General features: G+C 42.4%; 2 protein-coding genes across 4 annotated transcripts in view; one reads left to right on the forward strand and one right to left on the reverse strand.

Annotated features, from left to right (window-relative positions):
- LOC104933161 (dickkopf-related protein 3) overlaps positions 1-19,080 on the forward strand; it is a 31,978-nt gene that overhangs the window by 823 nt on the left and 12,075 nt on the right. For 2 of the 3 annotated variants that reach the window (XM_027289075.1, XM_027289074.1), the window contains exon 2: positions 7,580-7,682. In XM_027289075.1, the coding sequence (XP_027144876.1) occupies positions 7,662-7,682 (21 nt within the window). In that variant the 5' untranslated portion in view covers positions 7,580-7,661. Of the gene's footprint in view, positions 1-7,579; positions 7,683-7,893; positions 8,008-19,080 lie in introns of all 3 variants that reach the window. The other variant, XM_019259248.2, reaches the window with a different exon arrangement.
- LOC104933162 (plexin domain-containing protein 1) lies at positions 536-18,078 on the reverse strand. Its single transcript, XM_010748544.3, has 13 exons — positions 17,573-18,078; positions 10,350-10,525; positions 6,493-6,636; positions 6,337-6,406; positions 4,976-5,098; positions 4,769-4,887; positions 4,548-4,647; positions 3,569-3,664; positions 3,393-3,474; positions 3,246-3,306; positions 3,037-3,160; positions 1,451-1,614; positions 536-1,331 (listed from the first exon to the last, which is right to left on the reverse strand). Exons 1-13 carry the CDS (start codon positions 17,646-17,648, stop codon positions 1,206-1,208), a joined length of 1,461 nt encoding a protein of 486 aa, XP_010746846.3. The 5' UTR covers positions 17,649-18,078; the 3' UTR covers positions 536-1,205.

Raw genomic sequence — 19,080 nt, forward strand, 5'->3', positions numbered from 1 at the left:
GGCCTTGCTCCCACAGTCCAAAGACGTGCAGGTGAAAGAATGGTGGCTACAAAACGTGTAAAACGCCTTATCTAGAGCCAGCATTTGGTTTGTCCATTCTGGGCTAATGTAGAAACATGTCGGTTCAACATGGTGGACTACATAGAAGAGGACCTGCTGTGTCAGTAGATATACAAGACTCATTCCCCTCAAAGGGAACAAAAACATTCTTCATTTTAGGTAATTATACATTAATTTTGCCATATCCGGCAAGTAGTGCCCTCTAAATCTGACACACTGGACCTTTAATTGGTCACTCTAAATCCCCCACTAGGTGTGGATGTGTCTACCCTGCCTCTCGCCTTATATCAGCTAGGATCGGCTCCAGTCCCCTATGACCATGCAGTTATGGAAAAAGGATCGATGGATCACTTTCTGACACGTTATTAAAATTAAATATCAGCATAGTTACCTGATGGCACTCACCTGTCAGTGACTGGGATAATTTTCCTCAGTGATCGGTTTTCATCTCTTGACCAAAGCATGAGATTTAATATCAACACTCACCACCAGCTTTTATTAGAAGACATTTAAACAGAAAGGTTCAAAGAAAACTCTGGTAACTTGATGCCTCTAAAATTCATCCAAACAACAACATTTCTCCAGAGAATTTCATTATAATCACTATCAGTTATATAGCTAAATATCTGTTATAGTGAAGTCCACAGAGATATAACATGTTATGAACCAGTCATTGGTCGCGTGGAAGTTTCATGAAACAAAAGTAACTGAATATAACAATAATTAATAACATAAACTGAATGAAAACAAAATAAAAACACATAGTTAAGTTGAGCTGTACATTGGTTTGCAGTATGAAGGCTTGTTCGATTCGTTCCCTGACATCCCCTTGCATTGATTGGTTTCGTACAGTTACACGTTTGCATCTCATTATTTCTGTACAGTCGTCTTCCGCTCAGACCCTCCAACCCTTGGATAATATGGCAAATCCCCTGTGTGATGGCAAAGAGCAGAAGACACAGAGAAAGCTGGCAAGAGCTACAAGAGCAGTTACAGTAAACACTGTCCAGCCGCCAAGGTTGGAGTGAGGACATTCTGTGTCGATGGTCGGCCTGATCGTCCATATACATCCCCTTGTTATACCTTTACAGTCCTCAAGATGGTGTCCTTTCTTCTTCTGTCCGAGTCCTGAAGGTCCAGGACCCTTAGCAGCACTGCTCAGCTTCAATGAAACCTTCCTTTTCGTGACCCCCAAGCTCAACCTCGGCGTAACTGGAGTGACAGCCCTGGTTGTGGAACTTCATGGAGGGCCAGAAGTTATTGGTGCGTCGCTACGAACAACAGACAGTAGTTGCTAAAGGCCAGGCAGCAGACAGACATGAATGTGCATGTGGGATATCTATAAACTATTAAACATGCTCTACAGATTGTGTGGATTTAGTTTTCTTACCTGCATGAGGTAGAACGGTGGAGCCACTGTGGGGTGTGTGTTGATGTAGTAGACAGCCAGTAAGGTCAGCGCTACAAGCAGAACCAACGCAGCCACTACACCTGCTATGATGGCCGTGTTCTCAGTTATCCCCTTATGACTTGGAGGACCCCCGGTCTGTGAATCTGAAAGAAAGGAAAGCAGAGATTGTTGTTAGAGCAATACTGCATGTAGAGGTGGCTGCTTAAAGAGGCCATTGTGGAAACAAACAAAGTACAGTTCGACAAGGACCTGTTAATGCAGCAATAAGTGCTACTCGCATAGAAGCAAGTGACAATTCTAAAGAGGGGATAGATTTATCATGTCCATTTGTTGGTAGTGTTGGAGAGGAGGTCCTCTCTGAAGAGCTGGAGGTCTTCAGGAGGTTTTTGAAGGTAGAGAGGGACGCCCCCGAGTGATCTGGTAGGAACTGGTAAGACGTTCCACCAACAGGGAACAACGGACAAGAAAAGTTTGGATCGCCCAGAGCGTACGGGTGGCAGAGCCAGGCGTCGTTCAGATCAGAGAAGGTGGTTTGGTCATTGATCATGATTCCTAAGTTTCTTGCTACCCTGATAGGGGCCAGTGATAGGAAGTCAATTTTTCAGTTGATGTCGTGTATAGTAGGTTCGACTGGGAGGACCAGCAGTTCAGTTATTGACAGGTTCAGCTGGAGGTGGAGCCTTCATCCACGTGGATTTGTCTCTGGTACTAGAAAGAGTTCCAGAGTGTTGTTGAGAAAGGCGACCGGAGTACTTGTACTTGCCAGCTAATGTCGGTGTGTTTATATAGTATTTCTAAAAGCTTTCATATGTTCAGGAAAACATCTCAGCTCAGCGCAGCTTTATTTATACGGCACTTTGCACACATCATAGTTTACCCAAGAGAAAACAGATGACAACATAAAAAGGAAAGAAAATTAGTGTCTGTGTTGCTTTGTCAACTTTATTGACAAATAAAGCCAAAGATAGTATATAGCCAGCTTCAATTCTGCTTTATTACATCTTTGGAACTTTTTTCATTGCTTTGGCAATTTCTCATAAATTAATCTAATAATAATAACATTGTGCCAAAATAGTTGCCAAGATCTGGAAACAACTATTGTGTTCAACTACAGACAGTTTGCAGACGTGAAGAAGATTAATCATTGTTGACTGTTGTGGGATCCTGAACAGAACCGGTTTAAGAACCAGACCTCATCTGGTGTTAAAGGCGTACTCCTGATCCACTTTTATTTCACATTTTGAGTCAGAATTGCTGACATTTGACATTTGTTTGTTTTAAGTTTACTTACAAGCAACAGTTTTGGTAATAATTATACTGTTTCTCTTCCAAATAACTTTGGATAACCTTCCTTTTAGCAGTGTTGTTGTATTTTCAAATCTTAGCAATTAACTTTATGGGTACAAAGCTACAATTACCAAAAACAATGATGGCCAAAACTAAGAAAATAAGACCAAAGTTGTAATAAACCAGAATTACTCTTTGTACCACAAGGCGTCATGATATTTTGAGGATACTTCATGTCTGTGAAATTGGTCTATAGATTCCTGCTTCAGAAAATGTACCTCGAGTGACAGGCTGGTCTTCGGCCACCACTGCAGTTGGTGTTGGACCTGGGGAAGAGTTGTTGAAGGAGATCATAGACCCCTCAGGTAGTTCCTGGTTGTAGTCCTCACATGTGCCTTTAGCCTGAGTGAATACCCACAGGAATGACTCAAGAAAGAACGAAACACTGTTAATTTCTCTGTCGTATAAATGGGAAAATGTATCTCACCTCTTCAGGACAGTTATAATCTAACCACTCTTGTCGATGCCGGTCGATGCCGTCAGAGCATCTGAAACTCAGCGAGGACACAATGAGAGGAGCCGGGCTCTCTAAGATTTATCATTACAAGATAAAGCTCTCAGGTTTTCACCCTACCGTTGAAGTGTGTTGCACCAGCCACAGCCGGTTGTCAAGTTGGATGATAGGCAGAGATCGCAGGTTGTGTGTTGAAGACAAGCTGGAAGAATCGGATAAACCAGTGTGCTACAGTTAAAGGGATGAACAATGAGGCGATGCTGCCATACACTGTTCAGGTTTGTGAGGATACTTACTGGGCAAAGGCGTGAACTCAAAAGCAGATCTGCTAACAATCTTTGTGGCGTCAATCTCAACACGATGATACTCATAGATAGTACGGTGCTTGGTATCTTCAACACAAATATAAAATGTTAGCGTGTTCTGCTGTACCTCATTATAACAAGAGAAGTTAGAAAGAAGCTGGTCATTATATGTCATAAAGGTCCAGACAAGGCCTCAAAAGGAAAGAGAAACAGGCGATGACCCATTTACACCAATTAAGTTGCATGTTATACTTGGGGTGAGACACAGTGAGATTCTGCTGTTAGTGAGCAGTAATTATCTTTTGAACATGTCAGTCTGACTTCTTAGAAGTACTCATTGATCAACTGTAGACACCGAAGAATGCAAGAATGCTACACACTCAGGATTATAAGTCTGGTCTGTTATCAGATAACCTTTAAAGTAAGTATCTTTATATAACAATGTCAAAGTTGAGATTGAGAAGAGATGAAGCATTTATTTATTTAGACTTCACAGTGCTGGTAACATAAGCAAACAACCCCATAACTCTGATCAGATTTGCTTCAAACTTTTGCTGATAAAGTCGAGTTGCTGGACAGAAATGTGACAAACTGAGTCTGCCCACTTCAAAAGCAAAACACACAAACCTAGAAAGATATAAAGTCATAAATTTGGTATAAAATTGTGTACAAAGCTAAAAGAAAACAGGTTTCTGAACAAGTTGATGCCCACAAGGAAAGAAAACCACTGACTGCTCAATAAATCCTGTTTAGAATAAAAAATAGACATAAAATCAAAAATGTGCCTGATGTCCGCATGCTAATGTTTTCTCTTCATGCATCTGCTTTTTAAAAGGGCTCATTTATAGCAACAAAACCATTATTTTTATTGTTTTCAGGTCGTTATGCATTAAAGAATATTATCTTACATTCCTGCCAATAGATAAATCTTGGATGAGGTAGTGTTTAAAGAAAGATTTAGAGGACTGACCTGAGGCCTGTGAGGAGGGGACGTGTGCCATGAAAGCATCAGACAGTCCCACTTTCACTGGATGCTCGGTGGAATTAATTTTCACCACTGGCACAGGGATCTGAAAAATAATAACAGTGTTTGTTTGGCTAAATGTGACATGGGATCTTCAGGTGGTTTCCCTCGCAGATGTAAAATCCATTCATAGACGACAGAGCAAACAGTCGAAATGAATTACTTACATCTCTGTAGTTGAAAACAATGGTTCCATTTCTATGGAGCGCTGCCTGGAAAACAAAAGATCCTTCAGCCTCTCGGTCCTTTAGCCGCACTTTGTCCCACTCCACAACAAATAGATTACCTGAGCGGAGCAGGATACAGAGGTTGGTCAAAGAAAAACCAGGAGCTCCCACACACATGACTGACTTTACTTAGGAACTCCCACCTACCGTTGTCCGAGTACCTCACTGTTGAGTTCTGGGAAAAGCTTGGGTCAAAGTTGGCCATGAGTGGAGCGACGTACTGTGTAGCCGTCAGCATCCGATGAGTAATCTCCCCCATGAAGATGAAGCCTGGGGAGCAGATATACAAAATTTATCTTATTTTAGTTCTTGTATGACTGCTGAGTACAAGACCAAAATTCAGCATTTGAGAACTTTGGGTTCTTTTATTAATCAAAACCTTTGTACAGGTATTGCGTTTAGGGAAGCACCCAATGTCAACTGATAGCAATGTTCAGCTGCTAATCACCTTGTTGTTTACTGCCATCGGCTTATCTGCAAATTAGACGACATTCACCATTGGCAGTGGCCAATGTTTATCGGTTGTGTCGCATCAATTTTGCGCGTGTTGCGTGTTAGTTATTGGCCTGAATTCGGACAATGGTAGACACATACCCAATTGCTGATTTAGAGAAACCACTGGCTGGACGCAAGAGGGTTGACGTGCACATGTGGGTTTGTGTTGGTTGGGTTGGGAATATTACACTGCTTCAGAGAAAGATCATGTAGTTTGCTATATTCCAGTGACCTTTCAAGAGGAGCTACATATCAAATCGCATCACCCGTTAGAAGGACGTGTACTCGATTGCGGGCACTGGTCATCAAGAAAGCACAAACCACCATCAGGAAGACTCAGTCCTTGGTAACTGTAACTTTTGCGAAAGGAAAAGGAAGTGAAGCCTAAAGCTGCAGTTCCTCAAACGTCCACTCAAGGCTGGCTCCAGAAGTGAGTCAGTCTCCATAAGTCCCCATGTTAATGACAATAGACCAAACTCCATTTGGTCACGTGGAAGAGGAAGAATACACAACAAATTGTACAGTCAGTGATGCAGAGTATAGGTGATTTGTAGTAATGAAGGTAAAAGCTGCAGATGCATGGTACCACTCATGGGTCAACTGGTTTCTCTCTACACATCTTATTTTGCTTGTGTGATGTGATGTGATGAAAGTGCAGCAATTCAGCACAAACATAAATAACAGCAGTGTAGTATGAGTTTGTTTTTTGGTTGTTCATCATGAGGTATAAAGGCATGAAGAAACTAAACAAATGTTGTGCTGCACATTCGCTTATTTTTGTGTAACTGAAGCAGGAATGTTGAACAAATAACTCTCATGGTAATTTTCTTGGGGTTAAAAATGTAGGACATGCACAGCAAGTCTTTAAGCAATTAAAATGGTATGCTTGAATATTTCCCCAGGGTAGGACAAAGTCTCCTTCAGCATACTGGTAGACGCACCAATCTCTTATTTGGAAGAGCACAATGGATGGAGTCCTGCTATGATATCAAATAATGTAAAGTGAAACTCACCACCAGTCGCTACGATAATTTGTCTCAAGTAGTGTCCATAAAAAGGGAAATCAAAAGAAAGCGCTACCCTCTGTGGAAAAGAAAATATATCAGACATGGCTGGGTGTTAAATCAGACGGTTATGTATGTATGTGTGTGTGTTTGTGCTCGTCTCACTGCTGCCTGTCGGTATTTGTTGGACAGTATGCCGTGGATTTGAACTTGGCTCTTGTGCAGGTTGTTCAGATCCACCCACAAGTCCTCAGTCCGTCTGTCTGTTGGACCAAAACTCTGCCATCTGTAGTACCTCTGGGAGTCCTCCTGAGAGAAACAGGACACTCATTAGAAGAAGTGAAGTTCTCATAAAACATTATTTATGGGTGAGGTGGAGTTCTGAAGTTCGGTCAGCTCAGAGAATTAATGGTAATTAGACACAGCTGAGTAAACAGCAACAGCCTGTCCACAGTGTTTCACAGCTTGTTAAGAAATTGTTAATAACATTATTTAAATTGTGATTCAGCACAGTTTTGTACAGAAAAGAGATGATTTATTACCAATTTGGATAAACAGTGGTGAATACTGGAATGGATTGGAGCTGCCTATAAACATAATCTGTTTGTTAATCAAGAAAAAATTGTTCTGCAATCCTTTAATTAATCGATTAATCATTAAACTCATTTATCAAGCAGAAATGACAAACTTTTGCTGGTTACAGCCTTTTAGAGGTGAGCATTCGGTGTTTCTTTGTCGTGTGATAGTAAACTGGTTGGTTGGATCCGACGTTTGACAATATAAAGATTGTGACATTGTATCCGTGACGTCAGCCAAAGCTTTCTGAAGAGCTGTTTTGAAGCTGAGACGGTGGTGGCGCCATGTTGGCCTCTTCCGCCTCCCGGCTAGTCTAAAAATCGGAAAAGACGTTGATTATCAGCGGACCTAAGGCGGACTGAATGAAGCTTGGGTGCTCAAACAAGCCACCTGTAACGGCGCCTACCTTTCAGTGACCACGCTGTTAATTATTCATAACTTTAAGTTTAAGTTTAACCTAATATAATGTGAACAGGTGAGTTGTATATAAATTCACCCTCAGTACAGTTGTCATGAACGGGGAAATTAGCTACAGAGACCAAAACTGTTTTTGTACCAGGCTGTAAACATGTTTATTTCTGCTGTGAAGTTTTTAACATGGGGACTTATGGAGACTGACTCACTTCTGGAGCCAGCTGGCTTTGACAAGTCAACATGTCTGTTTATTTATTTTCAGTCATGAAATCATCAATGGTGAATCAGAAATGGATGCCGCACGAGGATAGCAGTGCCCAAGCTGAGAGTTGGCAACCCACAGGATGAACCCGAGGAAGTATAAGGTAAGAAACACAAAATCTGAGATTTTTCTTTCTGTTTTTATCTTTCTTATATAAATATTCAGTCAATCTGAGAAGCAACAGTCACAAAACAAAGACATAACACCGCCAATTAAAAGTGGTTATAAGAGGAGATTGCTTTGTGTTAAGGGCTTGGTTGGGAACCTCCGCACCAGACATCTGGGATTTATCTCCTCTATTTTCGTCCACACAGTTCCACTTGGGGGAGCTGTTTACGCATTACACGCATCGCTTTGACAACGAGGGCATGTGTCTTTGAGCAGATCTCCAGTCTTGATGGCGTTATTAATGTATGCCACGGTTCAAGGTGACAGAGAGCAATGGTTCTGGGGTTTAGTGTGGGCCTCAGAAAGTGGAGCAGTTAAATGCAGCACTCTCGCTGCCTCTCCGGCTGCTCCATATACAGCAAGTGACCCACTTTTTTTCTCACATCTTCACTGCCTGACCAACCTGTGTTTTCTGGAGGAGGGGGGTGTGGGATTTCTAGGTGAGGAGGAGGGGAACAATCATACTTTTTCACTCACAGCTGACTGATTTATTGAAAAGACTCCCATTGGACACAAGGTGGAGGGTCTTGGAAATTGGGATCGGGGTACAAAAAAGGCAACAGGCACAGTACAACAGGGCTACTTGTGATCTTGTCCAAGTGAGTCATTCACAAGTGCACACACACATGCACATCCACGCTTAAGCAAACACTGTAAGTTGGCAGGACGAGGCCGTCGTCTGTTTTCAATTTGAATTGTAGGGAGAGGAGGAAAAAAAAAATGTACAACACAATTTATTTGGGGTTGAATTTTACTGAGGCTGATTCAAGCGAAAGAAGAGTCTGGGACATGAGACACAAATAAAACCTCATCACACACACAATCAAACAAACACACATGAACGGATTTAAAAGGTAATGAATGGAAAATGGCACGGGACATGTCCTCCTGACAGAAGTTTAATACCAGTGACCTCCAATCAAAGCTTCTTAAGCTCAGCTAGACTTGGCTTGACAAGAACACATCCAAGCTAAAGTCCCTGCTTTTCAAGGTTAAGCCCTTTGTGTTCATGTTTGCCAATTTCTTGGTGGGAGTGGGGAATATTTTGTTTTGTTACTCATTTTGAGTCAAGACAAAAGCTACAACAGCTGCAGGACGTAACAAAGTGTTTTTCATGTAGATCTACAGACCACATATCGAGTCTGTAAGTCAACTTCCAACAACCTGTAGAGACGGCTTCCGGTGTAGCCAGCAGATATCTGGAAAACAGATGACAAATATCCCGGGCCAAGACTTCTTCTGCAGTCCGATTAGCAACTTGATACGTGAAAATGACGAGAAGGCACATTTGTGCTAAACTCTATAAACAGATATCTGCAAATGAATGCAGATGCCAATGCGGAAGAGCCAAAAACTGCAGTTCCTCAAACGTCCACTTGAGGCTGGCTCCAGAAGGGAGTCAGTCTCCATAAGTCCTGTTAGATCCCGAGTCACCCCTGTTCAGGTGGTACTGGTCCAGCTCTCGGTCTCACGGGTCCGATCCTCAAGAAAAATGGGTTCGTTAATTTCTTTGGACTAGAGTAACCTGTTAGAACCTTTTAGGATGTGATGAAGCGATGGCTGTTGACGACGGGTTGCTCAAGTTTCACTTCCTCAACCCCTCAGCATGATTTAGTTATTATTTTTTCACCTTAGCTACCAACTTATTGCAATGATTTCACAATTTCCGGTAGTCAGAATCTTCAGTTGTAATCACACTCTTTTTTTTTTTTATGGTTACACTCATTTCAACAGTTCATTTTTGCATTTGTTTAAACACAGAATCATCATTAATCACATTTTAGCTTAGCTCATTTTTGTCTTTATGCATTACTCACATACTCATATATATTTTTTAAATGTCCAAAGGCTTACCATAAGTCTCTTCGTTCCCCATTCTCAGGCCTTCTGCTGGGGGGGTTTCACTTCCCCATTTGCAAGGCCAGAGAGTGAGAAACTCTGTCATCCGTTTCCCAGGTTGTTACTTTTTAACTTTTTCGTTGTGTTAGCGGATCAGGGATCTGAACTCACTTGATAGTCCCCATGTTAAAAACTTCACAGCAGAAATAAACATGTTTACAGCCTGGTACAAAAAACAGTTTTGGTCTCTGTAGCTAATTTCCCCGTTCATGACAACTGTACTGAGGGTGAATTTATATACAACTCACCTGTTCACATTATATTAAGGCTTAAAGTTATGCAGGATTAAGAGCGTGGACGCTTTGACTGACAAGTAGGCGTCATTCAGCCCGCCTCAGCTCCATCTACGATCCATAATGACTTTTAGATTATCGGGAAGGTGGAAGACGTTGGACTCATGGCAGTGGCCAGAGTCACAGAGTTGGAAATGGCTCTTTAGAAACCTGTGGGTGATGTCACGAATATGCGGTCCATTCTTTATATTGTCAGTGGTTTCATCCAACTCACAGAGCTAATGTTAATTATCCAGCTGCCAGCCACAGATACCATTCCACCCATTTCTTTGGCCGTCAGCTACAAATGAGAAGCTACTTTTGTCTGAAATCAAGGACCCAATGTTTCAAAAAGAAGAATTCAAAGTGATAATCCTGCTACTGCCATCCCTGTAAACTACATACGAGTCGTGCTGGATTTGAAAGCTCACCACTATGCGGGTCATGTTGTTGTCCGGCAGCATACTGATATCAAGTCCTCCACCTCCTTCAGCCTGTGCGTTGCGGGCCTCCCTGTGCTTGTATGGGCTCCGCTCGTCCCTCCTGGTTCTGTGAAAACCGAACAGATCCCCATCTGTCCGCAGAGGAGTCCCTTCTCTCAGTGCATCTAGAACAAGACAGGCATTATGAACGAACAGGTGCGGACCATGCATGCAGAGACATCGCCAACAAACGGATGTCACTTGAGATCTGCAGGGTCAAGATGTTTCATTGACCACCAGGTCCTCGACAAATAAAGGACCAAATAAAAGACTCCAGACTTTTGTAATAACTGAGCTCATTCATCAGATTTAAAATGTGTGAAAAGAGCTCTGAACTGATCTGGTAAAATGTCGTCTTCAATCTTAAATTAGACCAAATTAAAGCTTTTAAACCATGTGGTCATTAAAAGCAGACATTCCCACAGAAAATGAAATCCATGTTTAGAAACCAACATCACCAAGAAACCAAGCAGAAAAGACTAATGAGCAATTATGAGTAAAACGACTTTCTTTAATCCGGCATGCAGAAATAGCTCCATGATGTCTTTTTAATTTCTGCATTTTAAACTAATAATGTGGCATGTGTGTTTTGGCTGGACCTTCAGGTGGTTTTTCACTAATTGTGAAACATGAATACAACCTTCATTTTGTGCCAGCGTTGCCATGTATGCACACAATCTATGTGTGTGTGTGTGTGTATTTGCATCTCTGCTGACCACCTACATCTCAGGTCATCTGCTCAACAGATCATAGATGTTTATATATTATTTTTTTCTTTTACTTTTCCCGAAGAATGCATTTCTTTTTCCTTTCTGGACAATAAATCGTCGCATGACTCACGGTTGTCGGTCATCAGAGTTGCGAGATCAGCAGAAAGTCTCTGCTTTCTCACTGAAGATCAAGTTGCGGCATTAAATCTAATTTGCTGTCTCGTTGTTTTTTTTTATGTGAGCTGTTACTTAACTGCTCAGCTTAGCGAACTAACAACATGTTATGATCATTTTTAAGGGAAGGGCCAGCCCGACTCTCAGACCTTTCTCTCAGCCTTTTTCCTTTTTAAATTGTGTTTACAACATTTGATCAGAGGTATGTGGACATCCTGGAGTTGTTTGTCTAGGTCTGTTTGTTCCCATTAAAATCTCGATTCTGCAGCATTCAATGATAATTTAGACAATAGTTATCTAACATCTTTGTGGCAGCAGTTCGAGGAAGTTCATTTCCTGTTTTCCTAGTTTTTGGTGTGCTAACTTGACCAGCATGTACAGAGCCCTGACCCCAACCTCATTGAACACCTTTGGGATGAACCGGAGCCAGACTTTATTGCCCAACATCCGTGCTGGACCACAGTAAAGCTCTTGTAGCTGAATGGGAACAAATCCGTGCAGCCAGTTTCCAAAATCTGGTGGAAAGCCTCAAACCACAAGAGAAGAGGCTGTTAAAGCCGCAGATTAATTACCGTGGTTTGGGAAACGAGATGTTTAGCACTTACAAATGTGAATGTAATGTTTCGGTATCTGACCCATGTGGTCACATGGTTTGTCAGATGGCGTCTAAATATTACCACAAATACTGACATTTGGCATTCGAGCTCTCTTTGTTCGTTCTTCGCTGTAGTGCAACAACAAGTTCAATGAGAAGCTCGATATCACATCAGCCAATTAGCTTAGCTTAGCACAAAGACTGGAAACAGGGGGAAACAGCTAGCCTGGCTCTGCACCAAGGTAACAAAATCGGCCTCCCAGCACCATTTTTCCTCCCCGATACGGATAAATTTCGATTCATCCAAGACAAGATATGTTATTTTGTAATGGCTGTATACTACTAACTCTGTATGATTGTTGCCATTGTGTAGCCTGGTTTAGGTTAACCCTTTTAGAGATGAATGTGGTGTACAGTCGTCCTTCGCTATATCGCGGTTCACTTTTCGCGGACTCGCTGTTTCGCAGATTTTTTTTGTGTAATTTTGCATGTTTTTTTTTTTTTTTACAACGTACTGTACAGTATGAACGCACATTGTGTTCGGCACCGTCAGAGGAACTGTGAATTACGCGTGAGTTACTGGTAATAATTTCTTATGTGTCAAACCTCGTAGATTGATCATTAAAATTAAATTTGTTAAAAATGTTTGGCCTTGAAAACAGGTTTTGATCTTTGGTTTCATTTACTAATACAGTATTGTACTTATTTTTGTTAAATCTGCGAAAGTTTGAACTTTAAGAGTGTTTAAATAAGAGAGAAATGGGAGAGAACTGTCTGAGAAAAGTGTATAAAAGTGTGTGGTTAGGAGTTTTACGGCCTTAAAACATGTATAATAATTGTAAAACTCACTTCACAGATTTTGTTTATTGCGGGTTATTTTTGGAACGTATCCCCCGCGATAAACGAGGGACCACTGTATACAGAGTTTCACACTCACACTGCCCAATGGCATGACCTGCCCGTTGGTTTGGGTTGGTTAGATTGGTTAAGGTAAGCTAATAAGAGTCAAAGCAGGGCGGGTAATGACTTTGCCAGTGTGGGAAACAAAAAGTTGAATAGGACACCGCCCCGTTATGGGTCTGTAAAAACCTTGACATGTTGTGGTTTCACACAGGGATTATGTCAGGGACTATTTCTATTGGCCGAGTGCAGTGACCTCTTGAAACTGTAAGATTTTCATGATCATCATCAAGGTTGCATCAGGATTGAATGAAGTGATATTTCTATTGTTAAAGTTGTTACAACGACAACAAGAGACTTGGGAAACAAAATGGGACAAGAGGAAGAAATGTGGAGAGGTTATCACACACACAGGGGAGACAGCTCTAATGAGGTATCTTGTTTGATTACGGTGCAGTGAAAGCTATTTCCACAGCTTCAGAACAAGAGGCTCCTAATTGGGTCAGATTGGCAGCACTCATCATCACAAAACAGCTGAGGAGGCGTCAAACAGCAGGCGGAAGAGAGGCGGAGGAGGAACTGTGCATTAGTTACTACAGAATGGTATGTCTATAAACATCAAGTCCTTCAGGAGTGCATCCTTTTTAACTTTACAATCCTCTCCTAAGTCTCGCCTTCTCTCCTGGACGATCTCTAACCTCGTCTAACTGTCTGCATCTGGGCTTGGATGAACTTCCAACGAAAGAAAAGGGGCTAAAAAGAGTTCAAGAGTGGGCCGGGCTTTGCTTTTAGGGCTGACCTCAGTAGCATCAGGTCTGGCAGACACATGTCCATGTGAGAACCTGCACTGGGAATGTGCAAACTAGAGCAGAAAATAACATCCTGGTGAATTTGAATCAGGGCCCAAAAAGCACAATGACTAGATTGATGGATGTGACCAATTTGCTGGTGAATAGCAGATGGGTTTTAACTGTAAATACACACTGCTCCCTCTTTTAGCAACAAAATGCACAGTACAGTCCTCTAAATTTAGAATAACCACCAGGACGGTGTCGGTTTACATCTGCAGAACGTCAGATTTCCTGCCGGTTAATCCAACATATCTCGCAGTGCCAGGAGCACCGACTCCCGTGGGCTCATTCTGCACGATTAACACGTATAAATCAGATATTTTGAGACGGTGGCACCCGCATGGCAGCGGTGTCCACTGTATCTGCCTCTTCAGGAGGTGCCTGCATTGCAGCAACCACCTCTAGTGGGTGTTGAACTAGGACACAGCATTGTGAGACACTTATACATCGTGTTCATTCATCCCACGCACCTATTTCACATTCCCCTGCCTTTTTTTTTTGTCCTTTCCTCTTGATGTACAGTAGCTCTGTGACGTCCCGTCATGACTTTATTTTTATATCTCTGATCTATTTGTCGTTATCTAGTGTTGCATTAATCATTTGTCGTAATGACAGAAATATTACAGGTCGTATTTTCAAAGTAAGAAAGCAGCTTTCGAAAGCTAGACAGCCACAGAAGACGCATGACACCAAACTACGTTCCTCAGCTGACACAAAAGCTTAATGGTCTTTCAGTCGGTTCAACTGGAGGAAGTCCAGGGCTGAAAAACAAAGTTCCTTTGAAAATAATCTCTCTCTGCATAAATGCACGACACTTTGAAGTCCAGATCGAAGCGAGGATACATCGAGGGCACGAAGGAAAAAGAGAATTATCTGCAGGCCTGACAAACGAGAACAAAGGGCCAACATCGTCACTCCTGAGGCAGGAGTGAACGATCGTGGACTGTCCAAACGCATCAGAGGAGACGTAATCACACACAAACGGATACAAACAAAGTCTCGACCCCATAGCAGCAGAGTTTCGTGTGGAGTTAGAGATGAAGCACAGCGTTAGCGTCAGGAGCAGGAGGATCTGTAAAGCACCTGCAGACTTCTGGCCGAAGAATCACGAGTGGAACAGTAATCACAACGTGAGGTCACCGCTATGTATGTCAGTGTGTGTGTGTCAATGCAGTTTAGCAGTGTTTTTTTTTTTTATTGTGGTTGGATTTTAAAAAGAGCGATCTGTGTTCAAAAACCAGCCTGGAGCTTATGGCGTGGGAGGAAGCCATTTGGCACCTTACACCCAGGAACAGCAGTAACCATAACACACAATCACAAACACTGGCAGCTGGACTGATAAGAACCCCGAAAAGAAAAGGAAAAATATGACGTTTAGATAAATACAGACAAACGGATCAGGCTCGGAGTTCAGAAAATGTTTGATTTACTGTCGTCGACTTGTTTTTTTTTGTTACTTTCTGAAATATATTTTCCAGTTTTATTGCTGACATGCTGTTCCCGTTTGCAGATGTGCTGGCCAGCCGGTTTTTTAACTGTCTGTTTTATCAGAGTTTTCAATATTTATAGTTTTTACAATAGGTGATTATTTTACAGTGAAAAATGTTCAGTACATCTGGCTTATCTGAATCAGACGTGTTAATGCATACTCCTTTATTCGTTATTTGCCAAATTCCAGCACTAATAATCTGTCAGGACAATCTAACCTCACATTCACAGGACGAGATGACGAGTTTGTGGACTTTGTCGAAGGGTATTGCGTGTGCATGAATGAAGGTGAGACTCCAGAGTTGCTTTTATTATTCCCTTTGGTTGAAATAATAAGCCCCTGAAGAGATTCTCTTGGTGTCAACCTAGAAAAAGTTTAAGAGGAAATATTGGTGTTGTGGCATTTTTAGCTCATTTAGGTCATTTGTCTGCAACTTCAGGCTCATCTAGAATATTGATCAGTGCAGCCGGTCAGTTTGAAACCCAGAAGACAAACTCGTGTTCATGCTGGTCCTAGACGTAGCTTCTCTGTTTCCAGGCAATAATAATAATAAATGCTTTTGCATCTGCTTTTAAAATTGGCAAGTGCATCGAATAGTGCTGGAATTAATCACTGCACACAAACTTTTAATCTTTGATCACTTGAAAACAGTTTTTTAAACCAAATATATTGAATTATGGCTGATCAATACCAAATGACTCTCTAATCCTATGACGCCTGAAGTCAGATGCAGCGATTTCAAGCCACAAATCATCTTTCATCCAACAACAACCTCCGTGGCTGTGAAGTGAAGCCAGAAACTGCAGTTCCTCTAACGTCCACTTGAGGCTGGCTCCAGAAGTGAGTCAGTCTCCATAAGTCCCCATGTCCAAATGTCCAACTTCACAGCAGAAATAAACATGTTTACAGCCTGGTACAAAAAACAGTTTTGGTCTCTGTAGCTAATTTCCCCGTTCATGACAACTGTACTGAGGGTGAATTTATATACAACTCACCTGTTCACATTATATTAAGGCTTAAAGTTATGCAGGATTAAGAGCGTGGACGCTTTGATTGACAGGTAGGTGCTGTTACAGGTGGCTTGTTTGAGCAACCAGACGTCAACATTTCATTTAACCAGCTACTACAACGAAAATGGGCAAAGACATGGATCATGGGTGGAGCTGAGGCCTGGTTGCTTCTGTAACAACACATACCTGTCAGTCAAAGCATCCACACTGTTAATTCTGCATAACTTAATATCATTTAAACATAATTTGGCCATTAGAGGAACTGCACTTCACAGACATGGAGGTTACCGCTTGCTTTGCACATAAACATTGAATTCACGATTTGATATCCTGCATGCAGCAGACACAGACAGTAAGTCCCCGTGAAAGTTTCGTGAAGAGTTTTGGGGGAATCAGTCTTGAGAGTGTTGACCTTTTTGAGGAAACAGGGACAGCCGTGCATCCAATTTAATGAAACTCTGCCGAAGTGTTACTCAAAAAAAGCGTGGCGGCGCGGCCTGCAGTCAGATGAATGAGCACACTCCCTTTTTTAAGCGAAAGTGATTCAGGGCGCATGCACATCATCGAACATCCTGCAGCAGCGATTTCGCCGAGAGCTGTCCCACTTTCTGGTGTGAGCAAGCACTAAGATGAAATGACACGCTGGGAGGAAAAGGGCCCAAAATAGGGAACTCCCATCTGCACAGGTGTGAGCCTGACTTGAACCAAATTTTTTTTAGGGGTGTTCAAATATCGAAGATGAGCTCGGACAATTTGCCGGACTTTTAAATTGTCTTGTGTTAGTGTGTGGATGTTGGTGTCTCTCTGGTCCTCTGCAGCACTAGGCCCCTGATCAGAGGAACTGGGACCACAGGAGAGGCCAGAGAAACTGGAGCACCACTGATTGTCGGAAGAGGAGTGGCAGCGGAAGAACGGGGGCTGGCTAAAAATAATGCATCTCCAAGGAGAACAAAAATACATACATGCGCATACACACACACACACACACAGAGGAAGGTAGAGAAGATGCACACACTTTATAGAGGAGATAAAGCAGCATTAAAGTCTTCGAGGCTCAGCTGCTGCTCTCTTTGACTTTTTCCACTTTTATAAAACGCCCGCTGAGTCATAATTGAAATCACTGGTTTAACATTTATCTGCAGAAATACAGGATTTCCGATCACATGCCGTGTGTTTTTCAGGCAAATGTTCACCAGGCGGCTCGGAAATATGGAGCTTTTTTTTGGCATCGCATCCTAAGAAAAAATCCATTTCATGTGTTTCCTGTGACTGGAAAACAGAAATGTCAAGGGACCTGTTGGCTTCACACATGCATGCAAATCATCAGGAGAAAAAAAAAGTGCCAAAAAAAACCCAAACTGTTTTATGTTGTTTGCAAGAATTCAGGTCAGGTCAGTCTTAATATTGGAAAACATGTGAATACCTGAAGAACAGAGGGCTTACCTTCATGCTCTCGAGCCCAGACTCTCCCCAGCTCAGCCTGGGAGAGACAGATGAGGAGAACAGCACAAAGCCCCATGTCCAGCCGACTCTGCTCCCTCCTTCCCCAACTCTTTAACTCCTCTCTTCTTCTTCTTCTTCTTCCCGTTTCCCCTCTCACTTCTCTGGAAGAACGGGGAGCCTCACTCCTCCACTCCCCCGCCTTTCGTCGCTCTCTCGTCGCCTCCGCTCTCTCCCACACAACTGCTTTTCTCCTCACCTCAGCCAAGGTTTGCTGCTTTTCTCTCTCCCTCCTCTCTGCCCGTGTCTCTCCTCTCTCTCTGCTTTCACGTCCTCAGAGTAACTTCTGGGATGACGGATCCATGGGCACGGGAAAGAGTTTGACAAACAGCTGAAATGTTGCACAGAGTGAGAGGTGTTTTTGTCTTTGCCCTACCTTTTTACTCGTCTCTCGTTATTTTTAAAATAACTCTTCGCTCTCCTCCTCCTCTCTCTTTCTGCCTCTCTCTCTCTCTCTCTCTCTTTCCTTGTTTGTCTCTATGTTTCTGCCTCTCTCTAACAGAGCTCTGGATTTTTGTAAGAAAATATTTATCTATTTATATATATTTTTTTTTCCCTTCCAAACTTAAAAAACAAAAGAAAAGAGGGGGGTTGGAGTTGGGAGGAGCATGTCTCCCCCATGTGGAAGCACGTTGAACCAAAACAAATGTAATGCTGTCAAATGGTTGACCTTTTCGGGAAGGTTTGCCATCTGGCTACAGCTGAACATTCAGAACATGTTTTTATGATTTCCCGTAGCTGAGGGCAGCATAAATAACTTAAAGATGCACTGCAGTGATTGTTGTAGCAGCAGTCAGGATGGTCAGGGTGTATTTTTAAAGCTCATTATTAGAGATACGTCGTCCGATGATGCAAATCTCAAATCTGTGTCGCTGCAAAGCGTGATTTACAACGCTGTTTGTGCGTAAGAGGACTAACAGAGACGAAGCAGCCATCAGCAAGTTGTCGATTTATATGCTGAGTTATTGAACATGAATAGTATTTTCACTGGCATCCAGCTGCTTATTTTTGGATTGCAGCCCCCTCCGCTCGCCCTTCTGTTCCAAGTGTGAAAGAGAAACTGCAGTGGTCACAAAACGCATGAAAAACATGAAAAGGTCCAAAGTAGAGCCAGTGTTTAGTTTGTTTGTCCTTTCCGGGCTGCTGTAGAAACATGGCAGAGCAACCGCTGACGGTAAAAAGAATGCACGACACAAGCGTGACGTCACCCACAGAGCTCAGATCTGTGTTCAAACCATCTCTGACGGCACTCACCTGTCAATCAAAGCGTCCACGCTCCTAATCCTGCATAACTTTAAGCCTTAATATAATGTGAACAGGTGAGTTGTATATAAATTCACCCTCAGTACAGTTCATGAACGGGGAAATTAGCTACAGAGACCAAAACTGTTTTTTGTACCAGGCTTCACTTCACAGCCGCAGAGGTTACTGCTTGGAAAACTACTAAACTA

Source organism: Larimichthys crocea, chromosome XVI (genome assembly GCF_000972845.2).
Source record: "Larimichthys crocea isolate SSNF chromosome XVI, L_crocea_2.0, whole genome shotgun sequence".
Lineage (NCBI taxonomy): Eukaryota > Metazoa > Chordata > Actinopteri > Sciaenidae > Larimichthys > Larimichthys crocea.

Excerpts from the sequence above, each read along its gene's own strand:
- LOC104933162 (XM_010748544.3), bottom strand. The coding sequence starts at position 17,648 with ATGGGGCTTTGTGCTGTTCTCCTCATCTGTCTCTCCCAGGCTGAGCTG. Across the intron at positions 3,307-3,392 it reads TGGTGCAACACACTTCAACG|ATGCTCTGACGGCATCGACC; the intron begins GTAGGGTGAAAA and ends GCTGAGTTTCAG. Across the intron at positions 3,161-3,245 it reads ATTATAACTGTCCTGAAGAG|GCTAAAGGCACATGTGAGGA; the intron begins GTGAGATACATT and ends GTATTCACTCAG.